Raw genomic sequence first — 15,636 nt, 5'->3', positions numbered from 1 at the left:
TCTTTTTCCTTTACTCTGATTTATAACATTCTCTGCATTTCTTTTTAGTTCCTTAATTTGTGTATAACAGAACTTGAAAGTATCTTCCGCTGTGGCACACGGACAGAGAAGTGCAGTTTCATTTAACTCTGAAGGTCAGTTTGATAGAAGTTCAGCAAAATGTGAACAATAGTGAGTCTACAAGTGGAAAAAAAGCCCTCTTGAGCAATAGTACATCTACCTTTAAGTAAACAGCTGGATCTCTTTCAGCCATCTCCAAAGTTGAGAGCTCTTAGTTTTGGCAGTTTGCACCACTTACATAAGCATGCATAAAATACAATTTAAAACAGAGCAAGCATTGTTTGAGTTGTCCTTAAAAATAAAGCGGCATTCTATGTAGTTAGCTTTGTATGTAATGTCAGCCTATTTAGAGTGTGATTTATCAACTGCAGGGAGGCAGCAGCCCCTCGCAACACCAAAAAAATTGCTTAGAAGCTGCTCTAGGAACACGACAAAGACTCCTTGCATCCCATGTGACTAAGGCCACGTTTACACATACCCAGGTATTTACAAAAACCGATCTGTGTTCTCAAAAATAACATTGTTCAGGTTTTCAAAAAAATCTTCGTTTACACAAACCTGCATAAACACGTCATTAAGAGCTGCTATGAGCATGCCAAACCTATAGGGGGCAGTGTAACGAGAAGCATAAAGCCATGCTAGCTAATCAGAATCCTGGAATAAAAACACAACAATGAATGGCACGAATTACTTCCTGTTACTTCAATGATAATGGCACAAGGGTCGTTTGTTTGGACTGACAGAGAAGTGGAGCTTCTCCGAAATGTGGTTAGCATAAATGTAAAAGCAAGCACTGCTTTGACAGCATCCATTTCTATCACAGAAGCCAAACTGTAAACATGGGTCGCACACATATGGTGCTGATGACGCTTTTGTCGCATACTGTGACGTTAAAATCCATCTCCTCCTGTCTACATGCAAACGTAGAGACGGAGCTTTTCCAAATCTTCACTTTGCCCAGAGTTTTCAGATATGATCGTTTTCAGTGACGTGTAAACCAAAGGCCCAAACGCATTGAAACATCACCGTTTTTGCTCCGTGTAAACGGGCCCTAAGTATCCATGAGATGCACCAGAACAAGCCTGATCTATGGAGAACCTACCCTACAGCTGACAGAACCCACGGGACACCACAGGACCCACCCAGAAGCCCCGTGTCCATGTCACGAAGGGTCAGAGTTGTCTGGCAGCATGAGGACGATCTACACAATCTAAGTCAGGTGGTTTTAACGTTGTGCTTTATCAGCCTACATTTAAATTCAGTCCACATTACATTATAACTAAACCAACTCCACTAGTTGCTTCCTTACATGGGCATCTCCTGTTGAAGTCTGCAAACACAAAACTGTTCGCACATACGGCCCATACATTACTAAGTGCTCAGAAACAGCTGCCAAAACAGCTGGAGAAAATTAAAAAAAACAAAAAAAAACAGCCGATTTCCAGCCCAGTGTACATGAAAACTATGATTCCGCAGTCCAATCTGTCCCTGCGCACTCATAGTCACTTGCAGATTGATTACTGTTTGAATTAGTTTGTGCTTTCCCCATTAATAAACACCCACTGACGCGGAGCAAGGTTGAGGCTGTTCTTAATTGAATCAGTTCTGGGATCGGCACTGACTATCACGTGAAGCGTTACCTTGCAGACTCGAGCCACTCGGGCCACCGTCAGCTCCGTGTCACAGTCCATCTCCAAGGCCCGCTCGCTGAAGAAGAAGTAGATCTTGTCGTCGTCCCCCTCTTTGCTGCCGAGGCTCTCTCTCACCAGGGCTGAACCCACAAAGTCCGGCTCTGCACACACACACACACACACACACAACTGTAGTATCAGGTGTGTTTGCACACACACGCACAAGACTGACACCTCCATCTCATTCCCTACCGCCTCTTCTCATTGTCTATTTTTTTTCGTCACTCTCCTTCGCCTCACCTCTTCTCCAGTCATTTCTCGCTCTGTGTCTCTGCAGTGCTCCCTATTAGTGATCCATTTTGTGTTTTTCACATCCTCCAGTCACTGCTGTCTGTCTGAGATTCTCTCTGTATCCAGCCCTCATTAGGTTGTGAATGATATGTTTCTTTTTTTAAAGGCAGACATTTTTGGACTCAGACAGCTGGGGGCTTTAAATTCAACCATTTTTATGCAAAAGTATTTTGTGAAATTACAAGCATACAGTGTTTCCCCAGATGGACTGGTCCTTTCATTATAAAATACTCTGAAGCAGCATTTTAACTCATCATAGTGACAACTCTCCAGCGAAACCCAGACCAATTAAATGCTTTCAGGCTGGTCAGGAACCGCTTAAATTAAGGTGAGGCCAGCTTCATTGCAGGTCTAGTTTTTAATAACAGCTTTGTATCAGCATGAATAATAAGCGGACACGTCGGTCCAAGCCTCTGCCTCATCTGTATGTTCCTCCTTCCTCCCGCTCATCTCTCCATTCCCCTCACCTCTCCTTCTATCTTTTCATCGCCAATCCTAATGTCTGTTCTTTCATCACCCATTTTTCCTGCTGTGACTTCATCCTCTTCACTCCCCTTCATTTCTCGCCCCCCCCACCAGAAGATAACGATCCTCTGCTGTAGCTGAGGCCTGCACTTCATTTCCTGCGACTCATTTCTCTTTCGCTTGTTCTTTCGCATGTTTCTGCACCATATTTTTCTAATGAATCTTGGTTAAGCAGGAGCCAACGTTATCAACCTCTACTGTTGATGTTGTTTTTTTTGCATACATATTTGATTTTTCAGTATCACAGTGATTTGGGGAGGAAAGAAAATTGAAGAGTTGGATTTTTTTCGTAAACATTTTTGTTTCTTCTCAATCTAAACTACAGAAAACAGCTTTACAACTGATATGCTAAAACTTTCCTCAGCTCACTGCAACTACAGATTGGCCCCTGGGTCAACTTATACTCAAAATGTTTTGACCCTTTCCTGTGAAAACAATGATTTTTGTGCAGCTTTTGGATTCTGCAAATAAAGAAATGCCAAAATTAAGCAACATCTACTCTCATAAGCATGTTGAATTTGATATTACACTGTAAGTAACTCTTCTTTTAAATTAACATAAAGTTGAGTGACTGTCCTATCATGAAATTAAGGTAACACTAGTTTAACTATGGTATGGAAAAATTAAAATGAATATCAGTAAGATGCTGAAAATGATATGTGTTAGTCAGATATGTTGCTGTGTGTGTTATTGAGTTTAAAGTGTTAAATCTGTTCCATGCTATGAGATGACATATGTTGTAAATTTGCACTATACAAATAAACTTGGATTGAATTGAACTGACGGGATGTACAGTAACAGTTAACTTACATATATGCCTGAATGAAAAACATCTGCAACTACTACTATGATCAGTGGAAAATTATCTTAGCGATATTTTGAATTAAAGAAAATCTTATCAGTCATCTTGTAATTATGACTTGTTAAAATTATGATTATACTGGTAACTTTAATTGCAGATAGTCAAATTCTGCTTCCATACTTTTATATCCAAGACTGTTCCCTACAGTGGTAAGCTGCTACTAGTTAAACAGTGTAGTTACCAGTGAAGAGCATATAACTAGTTAAACAGTGTAGCTACCAGTGAAGAGCATATAACTAGTTAAACAGTGTAGTTACCACTGAAGAGCATATAACTAGTTAAACAGTTTAGTTACCAGTGAAGAGCATATAACTAGTTGCCTGTTAACTAAGACAGCGTTACATTTTTAACAAATCATCAAAGCCATTTTGCTTGCATAGTTTGAAAATACAAAGAATAAGGCTGAAATCTATGTTCTGTGTTGTTTTAAGTTATTAAATGTTTTTTTTTTGTCTGTAGTAAGCCCCCAATATGAGCTATGTTAGGAAAAACAATTTACATTTTTTAGAATTCCTTATTTGTGACACATTTACATGCACCATTAACTGGCGAGGAAGCTAACATTTTTCGCTTAACTTTTTTTTACCATTGTTGTTGCGCTTGTGTGTGTTTTAGTGCATATTTAAGACCCATTGCACAGTTCACATAAAAAAGAAAAAAAAAAACAGCTGAAAAGATTAAAAAGTCAAATAGAGACATAGCTTTTCGGTTTTGTTTAGTATAATTAGCTAGGTTTCGGTAGGAAGCTAATGAATCTGTTAGTAACAGCTGTCATTAAGGCACCAAAATCAATGGCTGTTAGCTAGAAATCAAAGCCTGCTGCTGTTTACTTCTCTGGAAATATACCAATTGTTTAAATAATAGATTTTGAGTAACAAATTATCATTGTGGTCTACCCAGAACACACACAAAGCCTGACAGGTGTAGCGTTCGTAACAAGATGGTGGAGGCTAACGGTCAATTGTAAAAAGATAAAAAATGCACCTATTTCCTGGTGTTATTTGCTCTTTCTATCCCATTTCTTTCCTTCTCTCCCTGTCTCTCACTTGGCAGGCTTGCCACGTCTTTCTTCTTTATCCTTCTCATGTCCTCTTTTTCACTTACCATTGAGCCAGGCAGGCAAGTATTCGCTCTTCATGCTGTAGTGCTGTTGGCCCAGGTTCCTCAGAATGACTGGCTCCGTACCCAGGAAGTTGTTGAGTGTTGCTGAGTACAGCTCCTTATCTGCACCAACAAAATGCAAGCTTTAGTTTAATTCTTTTTTTGTGTGTTTTTTTTTTTAAGCCACAATTGTACGGGCTTACAATGAGAGAAGGTCAGTGGTTCAGCGGGGAAACACAAAGAGGACGGAGAATGGGTGCCTGTAGGTTCGGTGAAGCTGTCCATGGTGAAGCGAACGCAGCATACAAAGTTAAATTGGACTTGTGGACTCTCAGTGCGATCGTACGGCTACGAAACAGATGGGAAATTCTGCAGGAGCAGTTTGTGGAGATTTGATGGACATTTTATGCTTCTTTTAGAGCCCTAAAAACGTGGGTCTGGTTACTTCGGTATACAAACTGTTGAGGTGGAACAACAGGGGCTGCTGGTGTGTTTTTTGTTGATAATAGATGTTACTGGACGTCCAACTAAAGACTTGTTTTTCTTTTCACATACAGATTTATGCATATATAGACTTACCCACTATCAGGCCAGTGTGCCCCTTGGCAGGGTCATATGGGCATTTGCCCTTTCCGTCTTCCAGGGCTGCAGTGTTGAGGGTAAAATAATCTGCGTTCTGCAAGCACACACAGGTTCACTCGATGAGAAACACAGGTGGTTTGTAGTCAGTATGTATTATGACCCACATGGCTGAGCTGCAAGCTCTGTCTGTCTGTTACAGGGACCATATCTTCACCTCTCACCCTGTTGTCCGATCGCATCAGTGTCACATGCACACACACACACATACAAGCCTTCACACATTCAGCTTACCCTGCGTGGGATACTCATTTTCCATTGCATTTATTTTTATTTTGTCACACAGTGGTCTTAGCCGCAGGTCAGGTGGCAGCCATCTCAAGTTGACACTGTCAGCATTGGCTTGCTCACTATCCAGGGAAACACACAGACATGAATACTTACCACGTAAGTGCATTTGGGCTGGAAGGCATACGTGCCACAGGTGTAGAGGTGCGTGTGGTTGTAGCTCTGCAGGAAACGAATGTAGTTGAAGCACTCGGTCTGTAAGGACGCGAGGAGGAATTATTAGAATGCTGTCCTGGTCAGTTGGCTCACACATGCTTAGAGATTTAGTTTTGTTGCGAGATCTTTAAAATCTTCAATCCCCGGAAAAGCCTCACTAACCTTGAAACTGGATCATGTTTGCTGATAATATCTGTGCATTTGTAATATGTGAAATGAGCCTACTTTTATTTTTACTTAAGTGTATGACATCAGTCAACTTAAACACAAGTGTTCAGTGTCCTATTGAGGACATCACTTCACAGACGATGTTGTGACACATTATCTGAATAAGCTTTAAACTGAACAATAAAGTGACAGATAGTTTCTTTCAAAGGATAAGTATATAATTAACAGAATAATTTATGCAGTGTTTTATGGCAAGTGCCCTTTAATGTCTGCACTGTGATGAAGAATGGAGCTCTTTGAATGGAAATGGAAACAGATGCTCACACATGATGCATACAAGAGGAATGAATAATTCAGCGCATCCAGTCGCTGTTGCCATTGAAGTAGTGGCAAAACAATATCTGTATCTCAAGGCTATATTATGAGCGATGCGATGTTTAAAAATTCAGTTTTACAGCTCCTGCAATCACTGGGAATAATCAGGGTGAGATGTGTCTGGTAGACAGACCTCTTTCAAGCCCACGACTACAACATCCCATAAAAAAGGCGAGCCATTAAATTAACGAAGGGCTTAGTAAACACCATATGCTTATTTTAGCATAACAAGTAAATTTCTGTTTCTGTACTCTATGTAATCACTGCCAAATACTTTTGTCTCTGGACTAAAATACATGCACGGAGTAAATTAAGAAGAATAGATAAATGTTTTGTGCAGCCATCCTGATTGCAGTCCATCACTCTGCATTTTAGGAATCACACAGTGAAAAGGCCATCAATTTTTTATCAAATCTGAACATGTATGAACTTTTAATGACTACTTGAAGTCACCAGAGTCCTATTAAAGCTCCAGTTATACATATATATAATTTCTCAACATGTAGTACGTCAGTTGGAGGCAGATTCAGTTTAAGTGCTGCTGCTGCTGCACTCCCATGAACTATCACCCCCCCCCCCTTAAAAACCACATCCAAAGTTACTGTTGTGAAGTTTTAGCTCCATTTCCAAGAGCTCTGTGTGTTTCTATAAAATATTAAACAAGACTTCTCGCAAATGTACATTATGCAGGCAAGGCAGGGAGAAACTCTTGCTGACAGTAAAATGTGGAGCTGCCTGGCGCCAATTCACGTTCTGTGTTTACAAATGTACCATTAAGGATGAACTGGAGGACGGTGAATTACAAAGAGCTACTCCTGTTAAATTCCATCATAAAATATTTGGAAAAAGTGGGGCACCCTCATGACATTTGTTCCATTTTTTATGTGATTGCCTGTTTGACTGTGCTACATCATTTGCAGATCATTGCAAATGCACCAATGCACAAATGCATATATTAAAGGAATAGCTTCTTGCAGAGTCATTTGTTAAAGCTAAGGGCGATAGCTTGTAGCTTGACTTAATATGAAGACTGGAAACTGGGGGGAGTAGCCTGTCATCTCCTCTAAAGCTAATTAACGTGTTGTTTGTTTAATCCATACAAAAAACAAAGAGCAACAATGCAAAGTTTTACAGGGCTTATGTCCTGAATTATTCACGGTGACTTAACTATGACTCCAAAGTAAAACAGGACAAAGCCAGCTCTTTGCTCCCAGTTTCCAGTCTTCTTGCTAAGCTAAGTTAACCAGCTGCAGGTTAACACTTCCACTGGTCCATAAACTTTGCAGTGGATGTCAAAGACAGGTTTCTCGCCTTTAGCTGACATACAAAGCTCCTTTATAGTGAGATTTGCTAAATTCACTTTGCTCTGCAATGTCACAACAACTTTATTGCAATGATCAAGACTCTGTATCAGGCCATTGAGACTTAAGGAATGCAACGTTTGACACAACATTAATAGGATCTGAAGTTTAGTTTGTTGCTTCCATCTGTTCGTGTGAGTCTTTGCTCCACGTTTATTAAATAACCGCAGCATCAGACAGCAGCAGGATCCATACGGAGCGTCTACAAAGTGAGAGAGTTGTATGCATTCATGCACAACACTTATTAATTAGGCTACTTAAATACAGAAATGATCCCTGACATAGAGACAAGACTGGTCAGGATCTAACAGTAAATGACATTGTATAGATCTCTTTATATCAGACAGGCGAGTGCTCACCAACATTCTTATTTTACTGTAAATATTGTTATATTTTTGTGTTATGGGACTTTGTTAGTGTACTTTTTCCCCTGCCATGCACATTACAGAATGAACTGAAGTTAAAGTCTTCTTACTGACATTTCTTTTCTTTCCTCTTTATTTTAAATATTTGATGTTGAGGTAACCTAGACTTTTAACAGATACCTGTAATTGTATCTGAAAGCAGCAAGTAACAGTCTCAGTCCTGGTTTTCTCATTTAATTCTCAGTAAAAAAAGTGAATACTTTGTGTTCCCAAAATTCCTTTAAACTATATTTATACTCTAAGTTAATATTGTGATGCATAAATTAGGTGTAAATCAATCCTAAAACTATAACCATTGTCCTATACCATTATGGGAAACTACACTTTACTTGTATCATGATACAAGATAATTATAGTGCTTTTAATGTAATGTGTTAAGTCTAAAGAAATATCCTGTTCTAATGTATCGTATTGCAACCAAACATCAAATCTCATCCTTTTTGGAGCAAAATTCCATCAACCTTTTGTTGCTTCGGACGGAAAACACATACGGAATCGAACCACCTTAAAAATTTGCTGATTCTAGCTCTGCCTGGAAGATGCACTTCACCGTGTGCTAATGTAATGACTGGAAGGTTTCCAGTTTGAAACATCAGACTGACTTGACAAACTGTAATAGAGTGAGTAGCGCAGAGAGTAATATTCGTCTGCTCTTAGAAATGACTGTCTGAGAAACAACGACCGTGCTGCCCTTGAGTGAGGCAGGTCACCCCAACAACCGTCACACTCCACGTTACCTGGTTGTTCTTCCCTTTGGCAACGCACTCCCTCTTCTTATCCTGCGGAGCCGGCCAGTCGATCTGGAGAAGAGACAGAGACAGATGTGATGTCCTGTGCCGACAGCTGTTGTCTGCCTGTCGCCCATAAGTAATATGCAACACACTGTATAAATATAATACACACTGCAAATAGAACATGACATCACCTCATTTGTCTCTAATAAGTTGCACCTTTAAACACATCGCAAAGAATTTTCACACTTTCCTTGTACCATTTTGCTGAACTCAGCCAAGAGAATCTGCACTCTTGACCGCTAGCTGCTGTAACTACAGCAACAACCACAGACTCAAAGAAACTGTACATTTTTCCGAACATGTTTTGGCACTGAAAACGTAAAGAAAAATCCCACAGATGACCTATAACAGGCACTAATGAGAGCAGAACCATGTTTTGATCCACTGAATAGATACAAAACGGTTACAGAAACATAAGTTACACCAGCTCGCCATGAACTAAATGCACAGTTAAAATAGTCTGATCTGCCCAGGTGGCGAAGAGGAAAAGCTCCGCTGTGGAGACGGGTTCGTTCTCTGGCAGCGGTGCTGCTGCATCGGCCTCATCAAACACAGTCTGTGCAGGAAACTGCGAGGTCTTTATTGCAGAAAAATTCTCTGATGATTACACCATTGTTTAAAGGATCAAAGACGAGCTGAGAGGAGTGCACTGTAGCGCACTTGTAGAACCCCGGCTACACGCTTTTATTCTACAAAAGGTACAATTCTGCTGAAACGTCTGAAAAGGAAAGCAAACAAAAAAAAGAGAAGCGCATATACTTTTCACACTCTTTGTACTCTCATACTTTGTTTAACCAATGACCGTTGCTGCTCGGTGTTATTTACAGTAGCAGCTTTTTTAAATGAGTCCGTAACACATGGCTGAACTTTGCTCTGTGGTCAGAGGTCCAAAGTATGAACTGTGTAAGAACTGTATGAACTGTAAGAGGTTTCCACACCATTAAAAATAATTATACTGGTCATTACAGGCAGAGAGCTGCAGCAAAATTCTAAACAAACTGGACTGGATTTAAACCAAAGGCAATCAAACAATGGGCTTATTGCCATATAATGTACTGGTAGATAGAGAGACCGCACTATCAAATCTAAGCAGACATTATATATTACAGCAATCGTAGCTTTAAATGGTGTTGAACAGAAAAAAAACGATGCACCTGGTTGGCTGCCAAAATGACACACATACACATTCGATGACTACCTACTATTCACGGTCTGCTTCTTTCATATCTACAGATCCATATTTACCACAAAAAAAAAGCATCAGAAGCTGTTGTCTTCACTCCCAGGACTTATCGGTTCCCAGAGCTCGTACTGAATTGGCGAAAAGGCTGTTTAAGTAGCTGCTCCGTTTGCCTGGAATCGGTTCCAAAATTGCTTGAATCTTAAAGAGCTGAGCTCACTAAATGAATTCTGAGAAACTTTATGTGACTTGGAGGCAGATGTGTTCAGATGTACATGCTCTGACTGACTCACGTTGCCCTGCATGATCACCGACGTTATGTAAAACCCCATTTTGAATGTTTTATGCCTGGATGTCTGTAACCTGATAACAGGATCCTCTTCTAAAATAGAGTTTGAATCTCATTGGAAAAAAAAAACTACATTGCACATACAAGATCAGTGACAAGACAAAGATGCACTATACATTCACCATCACTACCCACTGAATGTTTAATTTTCAGAGAGTCCCTGTGTTCGCTGGAGACGTGATGGAGCTACAGTGGTTAAGATTTAATAACCGAATCAATCATTAGGATCAGTGGCTGTGAAATATCACCTGTAAGATCTGTGGTTTCAGCTATAGCACTTCAAGTTTTAAAGAAAGACCAGTTAAAATTAAGAAAAGCAGTATATTGTTACTCCTAATGTGCTCCTGAAGGATCCTTTGAAATCAGCCCAAGAAATTCACTCTTCATTTGCTCCACACATATCAGGTATTGTGCTAAATATAACGTCAGGCGGAGGTAGCATCAGTCAATGTGTACAGCAGCTCTCACTGTAGATAACTAATGGGCTATAAAGATACATCTGCCAAAATAAATGTCCTCTACATCACATTAATGCACTGCACTAATAATAAGTAACAGCTCTTAGGGAAATTTTTCAACTCTCTTCACATTAGTGTCTTTAGATACATCTTAGAGTCTTTGTGTGACAAATAGGCCACATGAAAGTAAGTGCAGTTAAAGTGAAAATGCGGCAGAAACATTTATTTTGGGACGGATCCCGGCGCCATTACACGGCCACTTGATTTCGGCATTTCGCGAGGCACGTGCAAATCTCTCCTGTTTTATCTCCAACTACGGCAGCACAAATGACACAGCCCACGCTTTGCCCATTAGAAAATATACAAAAAAAGAACACAAGTAACTCAGGGAGCCGGTTGAACTTAGATAAGGCACGTGAATTGAATTTAACATAATTTGAAGCTGCAATGTGATTAGTTACTCGTATTAAGACAAAAGGAATAATTCTAGTCTTGTGCAGTGGGTTCTTTTTTAAAACGTTGAAACAGGGTGAGCCGGTGAATGAATGGTGCAAATTTTATAAATGGAAATTAATAAATGAAATAAAACAATCCACCATCGTCATGGGGGGGGAGAGAACGTGACTAAATAATAATAAGCAAAGCACTTCAAACGCAAATGGGAGCTGCTTGTCTCCAGAAAGTCTAAATCCCGAGAAAAAAAAAAAAAAAAAAACAGCCTTAGAAAATATCCAGGGGAAAAAGACAGACACAAAAGTAATGAAGAAAGACAGCAAGTAAGACAGCAGCACGGAAATAAAAGGGAAGCAGTTAAAGGGAGGAAAGGGGGAGGAGGGGTGAGAGAGTGATGGGCAGATGGTGACGGAAGGGGTGGACTATTCCCTAGTCCTTGCTCAGTCATTTTTCTGTGTTGGCTGCTTTCCTCTACATTGCACGCTGGGGGCTGACAACAGGTGGTCTTATCATTACTGTAAGACTCATAACCCTCACTCAAACAGCCAGTGGCTGAGCTGCGTGCGACAGTGTGTGTGTATGTGTGTGTGTGAGTGTGTGTGCGCGCATCTAATAACTGCTCATTACAGCAGTAAATCAGATAGCAATCCCCAAACCGCTGCGGGCTGCTCGCTACACCTCCATCGCATTGCTGTAATTGTATTGATTGCAATATGGACCAATTATTGAGGGAGCAAAGCAAAACCAGATTGAGTCTCTGAGGGTTTAGCATCTCTGTATGTGTAAGTCAAGTCAAGGGTATTTATCGAGCGCTTTTAAGAAACAGGTTTGCCCCAGAGTGCTTCACAGAAAAACAAGATACACAAATTAAAACGAGGACAATAAAAAAAATACCCAAAAAAACCCCCATGATTGAATAAGTGCATCATAAACTCAGAGAAACAGAGCCAAAGCCAAGTGTACGTGCATGTGAGTGTGCTCCCACGCGCTCGCAGTGGATATGTTTGTGCTGAGAGAAGTGAAACATCGGAGCCAATAGCGGCGAAACGTTATGATCTTTATATCTGGCAGCTTACTCACACTATTACTGTCGGAGGATTTCTGCGGGAGATAGCAGGAATACTTTCCAAATAAAGTAATAACTTGGCAAAACACCAGAAAACATCTGTCCAAAAGATAGAAAAGCTGAAATATTGTAAACATCTATACCCTGATTAACATGGATTTAGTTTATTTGTGACAACATCAGTGTGAAAACATCTTTGTTTCTGTAGCAAGTTGTGGTGATTTTTTATGGCTTAATGCAAGATGGATTACATTTATGGAGCCAAACTAATCCATGAAGCATTTGTTCTGAAATAAAGAATTAACATTTTGGTATTCGCTTATAAATCCAACAAAAAAATACAAATAGAGGCTTGAACATCATAATAATGCTCATTTCCCTCTGACAGTACTTAAGCGTTGTCAGGTTTCTTCAGTATCAAATACAGACAGAGTGGCCAGTTACAACCATTGGTACACAGTGAAACATATCTATTAATAGCAGAGACTGCTTTCAAAGGATGGACAGAACCTCTGGGTCTGTAAAGTGAAGCCAACATGGAAGTGACTTGAACCAGCATTCTTTCTAACAGCCAGCAGGGGGCGACTCCTCCACTTGCATAAAGCTGCTACAAAGTATAGAAGTCTATGACAAAATCACCTAACTTCTTACTTTAGCAGTTACCTCAGTTAACATATTTCCAATGACTTTTTGATCTCAATTCCTAGTTTTAAGTCTCCTTCAATACAGTATGATGTTTGTTTTGTACGTTATGGTCTTATTTAGAGTAAATTAAACAACAAAGCAGTTGTGTTTTATCTACTAAGTGACAGGTTGCCACTGTGTGGAAACACAGCTATAGTAAACTGTACCAGTCTAAACTGTAACAATAACTGATGTGTTTTAGCTGGTAAGCTATTTTGAAGTTCACGGCCACTGTGCTCGTATCCACGTTACATTATTTACGTTCAAGCCGATTATGTACATCAACAACTGCAAATTTATGAAGCCAATTTCTTTTCATATTCAGTTACAATCATTAACATTCATTGTTTTACTACAATTTGTCAATTCTCTATCGGTTGAAAGCTTCTATAACTCCTTAGTTTATGGTTTTCTGTAAAAAATATTTTAAAATATCACATGTGTGTATGTATCAAGACAAAAGCAAGTGTCTAAGTGTTGATGGACTGGAGGCACGGGGCTCCTAGGTAGCAGCAGTAATTTAAACATTTTATTACATCAGGAACCCTTAAAGGAGGACACTTAATTAATTTTGAGCAGATATTAATTTGCTGGACCATTTGCGCAGTATTGGCATGTAGAAGGAGTGCAGAGTTAAAGGGAGAAATACAAGCAACAAAAGCCCCAACAACCACTGAGACTTAGTCAACCCTGTTAGTGCACTATTAGGTTCTTTTAATATCTGCCAGAATATTTTTAATGCGTTCTTAGATGTCCTTGAGTCAGAACGATGGCAAAAAAAAAAAAATTAATACAATATGGTCAGTCAGAAAGTTAACAGACAGCAAAAAAAAAAAAAAAACGCACGGCAAAGGCAGAGATGATATTTTATGTTTCCTTTTCTTGCTTATCCAAACCTCGGCAATATTTAAAGGCTTCCGATAATAATTCTATCACAATTGATATCTTAATTGAATTTGGGGGGGCATTTAAATTAAGTATTTGAAATGTGTGTTTATCTCTGCTGTGCTTGTGTGGAGGATGCTTTTTGTTCCTGAACTGTCCATCACGAAGCCTTGTGATATTAAATCTTATGAGTTATCATTCAATTCGTCGCTTTCACAAAAGCCTTTCAGAATGTGTGGGTGTTTCCAATGACAGTTAGTCAGACAGTAATTATTTTTCTTGAAATCCTTCCTTGTCCAAATTAAACTTTTGTATATTTTAATCCTCTTCAGCGACGATGAAAGAAAAAAAAAAAATCCTACAGACAGTGTTGTTGTGTGTGTGTGTGTGTGTGTGTGTGTGTGTGTTACCTGTGGCCGGAGCTGCCTGCTGATGTCGTTGGGGTCCAGAGCGAACAGCGCCTCCCGAGCTCCGATGTACAAAACCCTCTCGTGGTCGGACAGAGTCAGCATGCTGTAGTTGAACACTCCCTGGATGCTGAACCTTGCCATGCTGTCCAACACATCTAGATGAAGACACACACGGATGCATCGTTACATTACACTGCCGGTAACACGTAGCTGTTCCGGCCTTCCTGATCTGCGGACAGACGACTGAACAAAACCTGAGAAGAACATTTCACACTTTCCTTGTTAAAATTCATTGACGTCTCATCTTCTTCACACCACCAAGCCGCACCCCCTCCACCGCCTATAGCCTCGCATCATCCACATACATCTCTTTATTAAGACTCCGTCGTATTACACAACTTCCAGATGTTGCTCCACAGAGTCACTACCTGTGAGAGCTCTAACGCTGTCATCAACGAATGTGCTCATGAATGTTAACTGTCCCAGCTGTCCATCTGCATTCTACCTCCATCAAGTCTTTAAAGCTGATCAACATTTTAATTCACATGAAATGAAAGATTTTGCTTGAAGCGACAAACCTACACAGAACCTCCACACTTGGTTGTTCTCCAAACTTTTAATGTCTTTTAGCTTGTTCCTTTGGTATCACAGCTTGCAATTTAGCTGCTTTTGTTCGCCCTTGAAGCTCTCATTAGTGTTTTGTCGAGATGCAACCAGTCAGTGAAAAAGCCCAGGACCGCACAGCTGACAGACAATGTTAATAACTACCTGGTGAACAGTTTTTAGCAGCTAAAGAAGCACATTTTTCTCTTCATGAAGAAAAAAAACAACAAAAACTGAGCTATAAAGTGTGAATGTTTAACTTACATTAGCCAGGTGGCAAAAAACACAACCGCGAGGGATTGTTAAGGTTTCTCAGTGTCTACTGAATGTGTAAAAAGATATGTGCTGGCTAACACATTTGCAATATAAGCTTCGTTAAAGTGCTAATTTGACAGTGTTGTGTTTACAGCTTATTATACGGCAGCATATTGCAGATATAGTGTGAAAAATACTGTGGTATAAGATGTTTTTGCATGCAACATATTCATGCATGTAGAAACGTCTTGTCATAACTGTTATACTATTAATTTTACTGTTCTTAGGTGGCAACTCAAATTCACGACACTCGTGTTTCAACGAGGAAGCAGAGATCAGATAAACAGAGGAATGTGACTCATGCGCTCATTAAGTTCTTCTTCACGCTTAACGTTACTTTATGCACAAGTATGCACGCACAAAGAAAGATTTTTAAAATGCACGGGGCTGTACGGAGGGAAGAATGAGTCCAATCCTATGGAGGAATCGTGTCTCAGCGATCAGCTGAAGAGGCACAGAAGGCTGCAGGGATACATGACTTATCACAGTATCATCCA

General features: G+C 39.9%; 1 protein-coding gene across 1 annotated transcript in view; it reads right to left on the bottom strand.

The window, feature by feature from the left end:
- sema4c (sema domain, immunoglobulin domain (Ig), transmembrane domain (TM) and short cytoplasmic domain, (semaphorin) 4C) overlaps nucleotides 1-15,636 on the bottom strand; it is a 110,138-nt gene that overhangs the window by 18,475 nt on the left and 76,027 nt on the right. The window contains exons 4-9 of the mRNA XM_008297656.1: nucleotides 14,222-14,376; nucleotides 8,680-8,742; nucleotides 5,554-5,652; nucleotides 5,110-5,206; nucleotides 4,534-4,653; nucleotides 1,701-1,852 (exon numbers count right to left, since the gene is read on the bottom strand). Coding sequence (XP_008295878.1) covers nucleotides 1,701-1,852; nucleotides 4,534-4,653; nucleotides 5,110-5,206; nucleotides 5,554-5,652; nucleotides 8,680-8,742; nucleotides 14,222-14,376 — 686 coding nt within the window. The remainder of the gene's footprint in view (nucleotides 1-1,700; nucleotides 1,853-4,533; nucleotides 4,654-5,109; nucleotides 5,207-5,553; nucleotides 5,653-8,679; nucleotides 8,743-14,221; nucleotides 14,377-15,636) is intronic.

This window comes from Stegastes partitus, unplaced genomic scaffold (genome assembly GCF_000690725.1).
Source record: "Stegastes partitus isolate 25-593 unplaced genomic scaffold, Stegastes_partitus-1.0.2 Scaffold26, whole genome shotgun sequence".
NCBI classification, from domain to species: Eukaryota; Metazoa; Chordata; class Actinopteri; family Pomacentridae; genus Stegastes; species Stegastes partitus.
The sequence above is the reverse complement of the archived record's forward strand: the minus strand, read 5'-3'. Positions and strand labels throughout refer to the sequence as shown.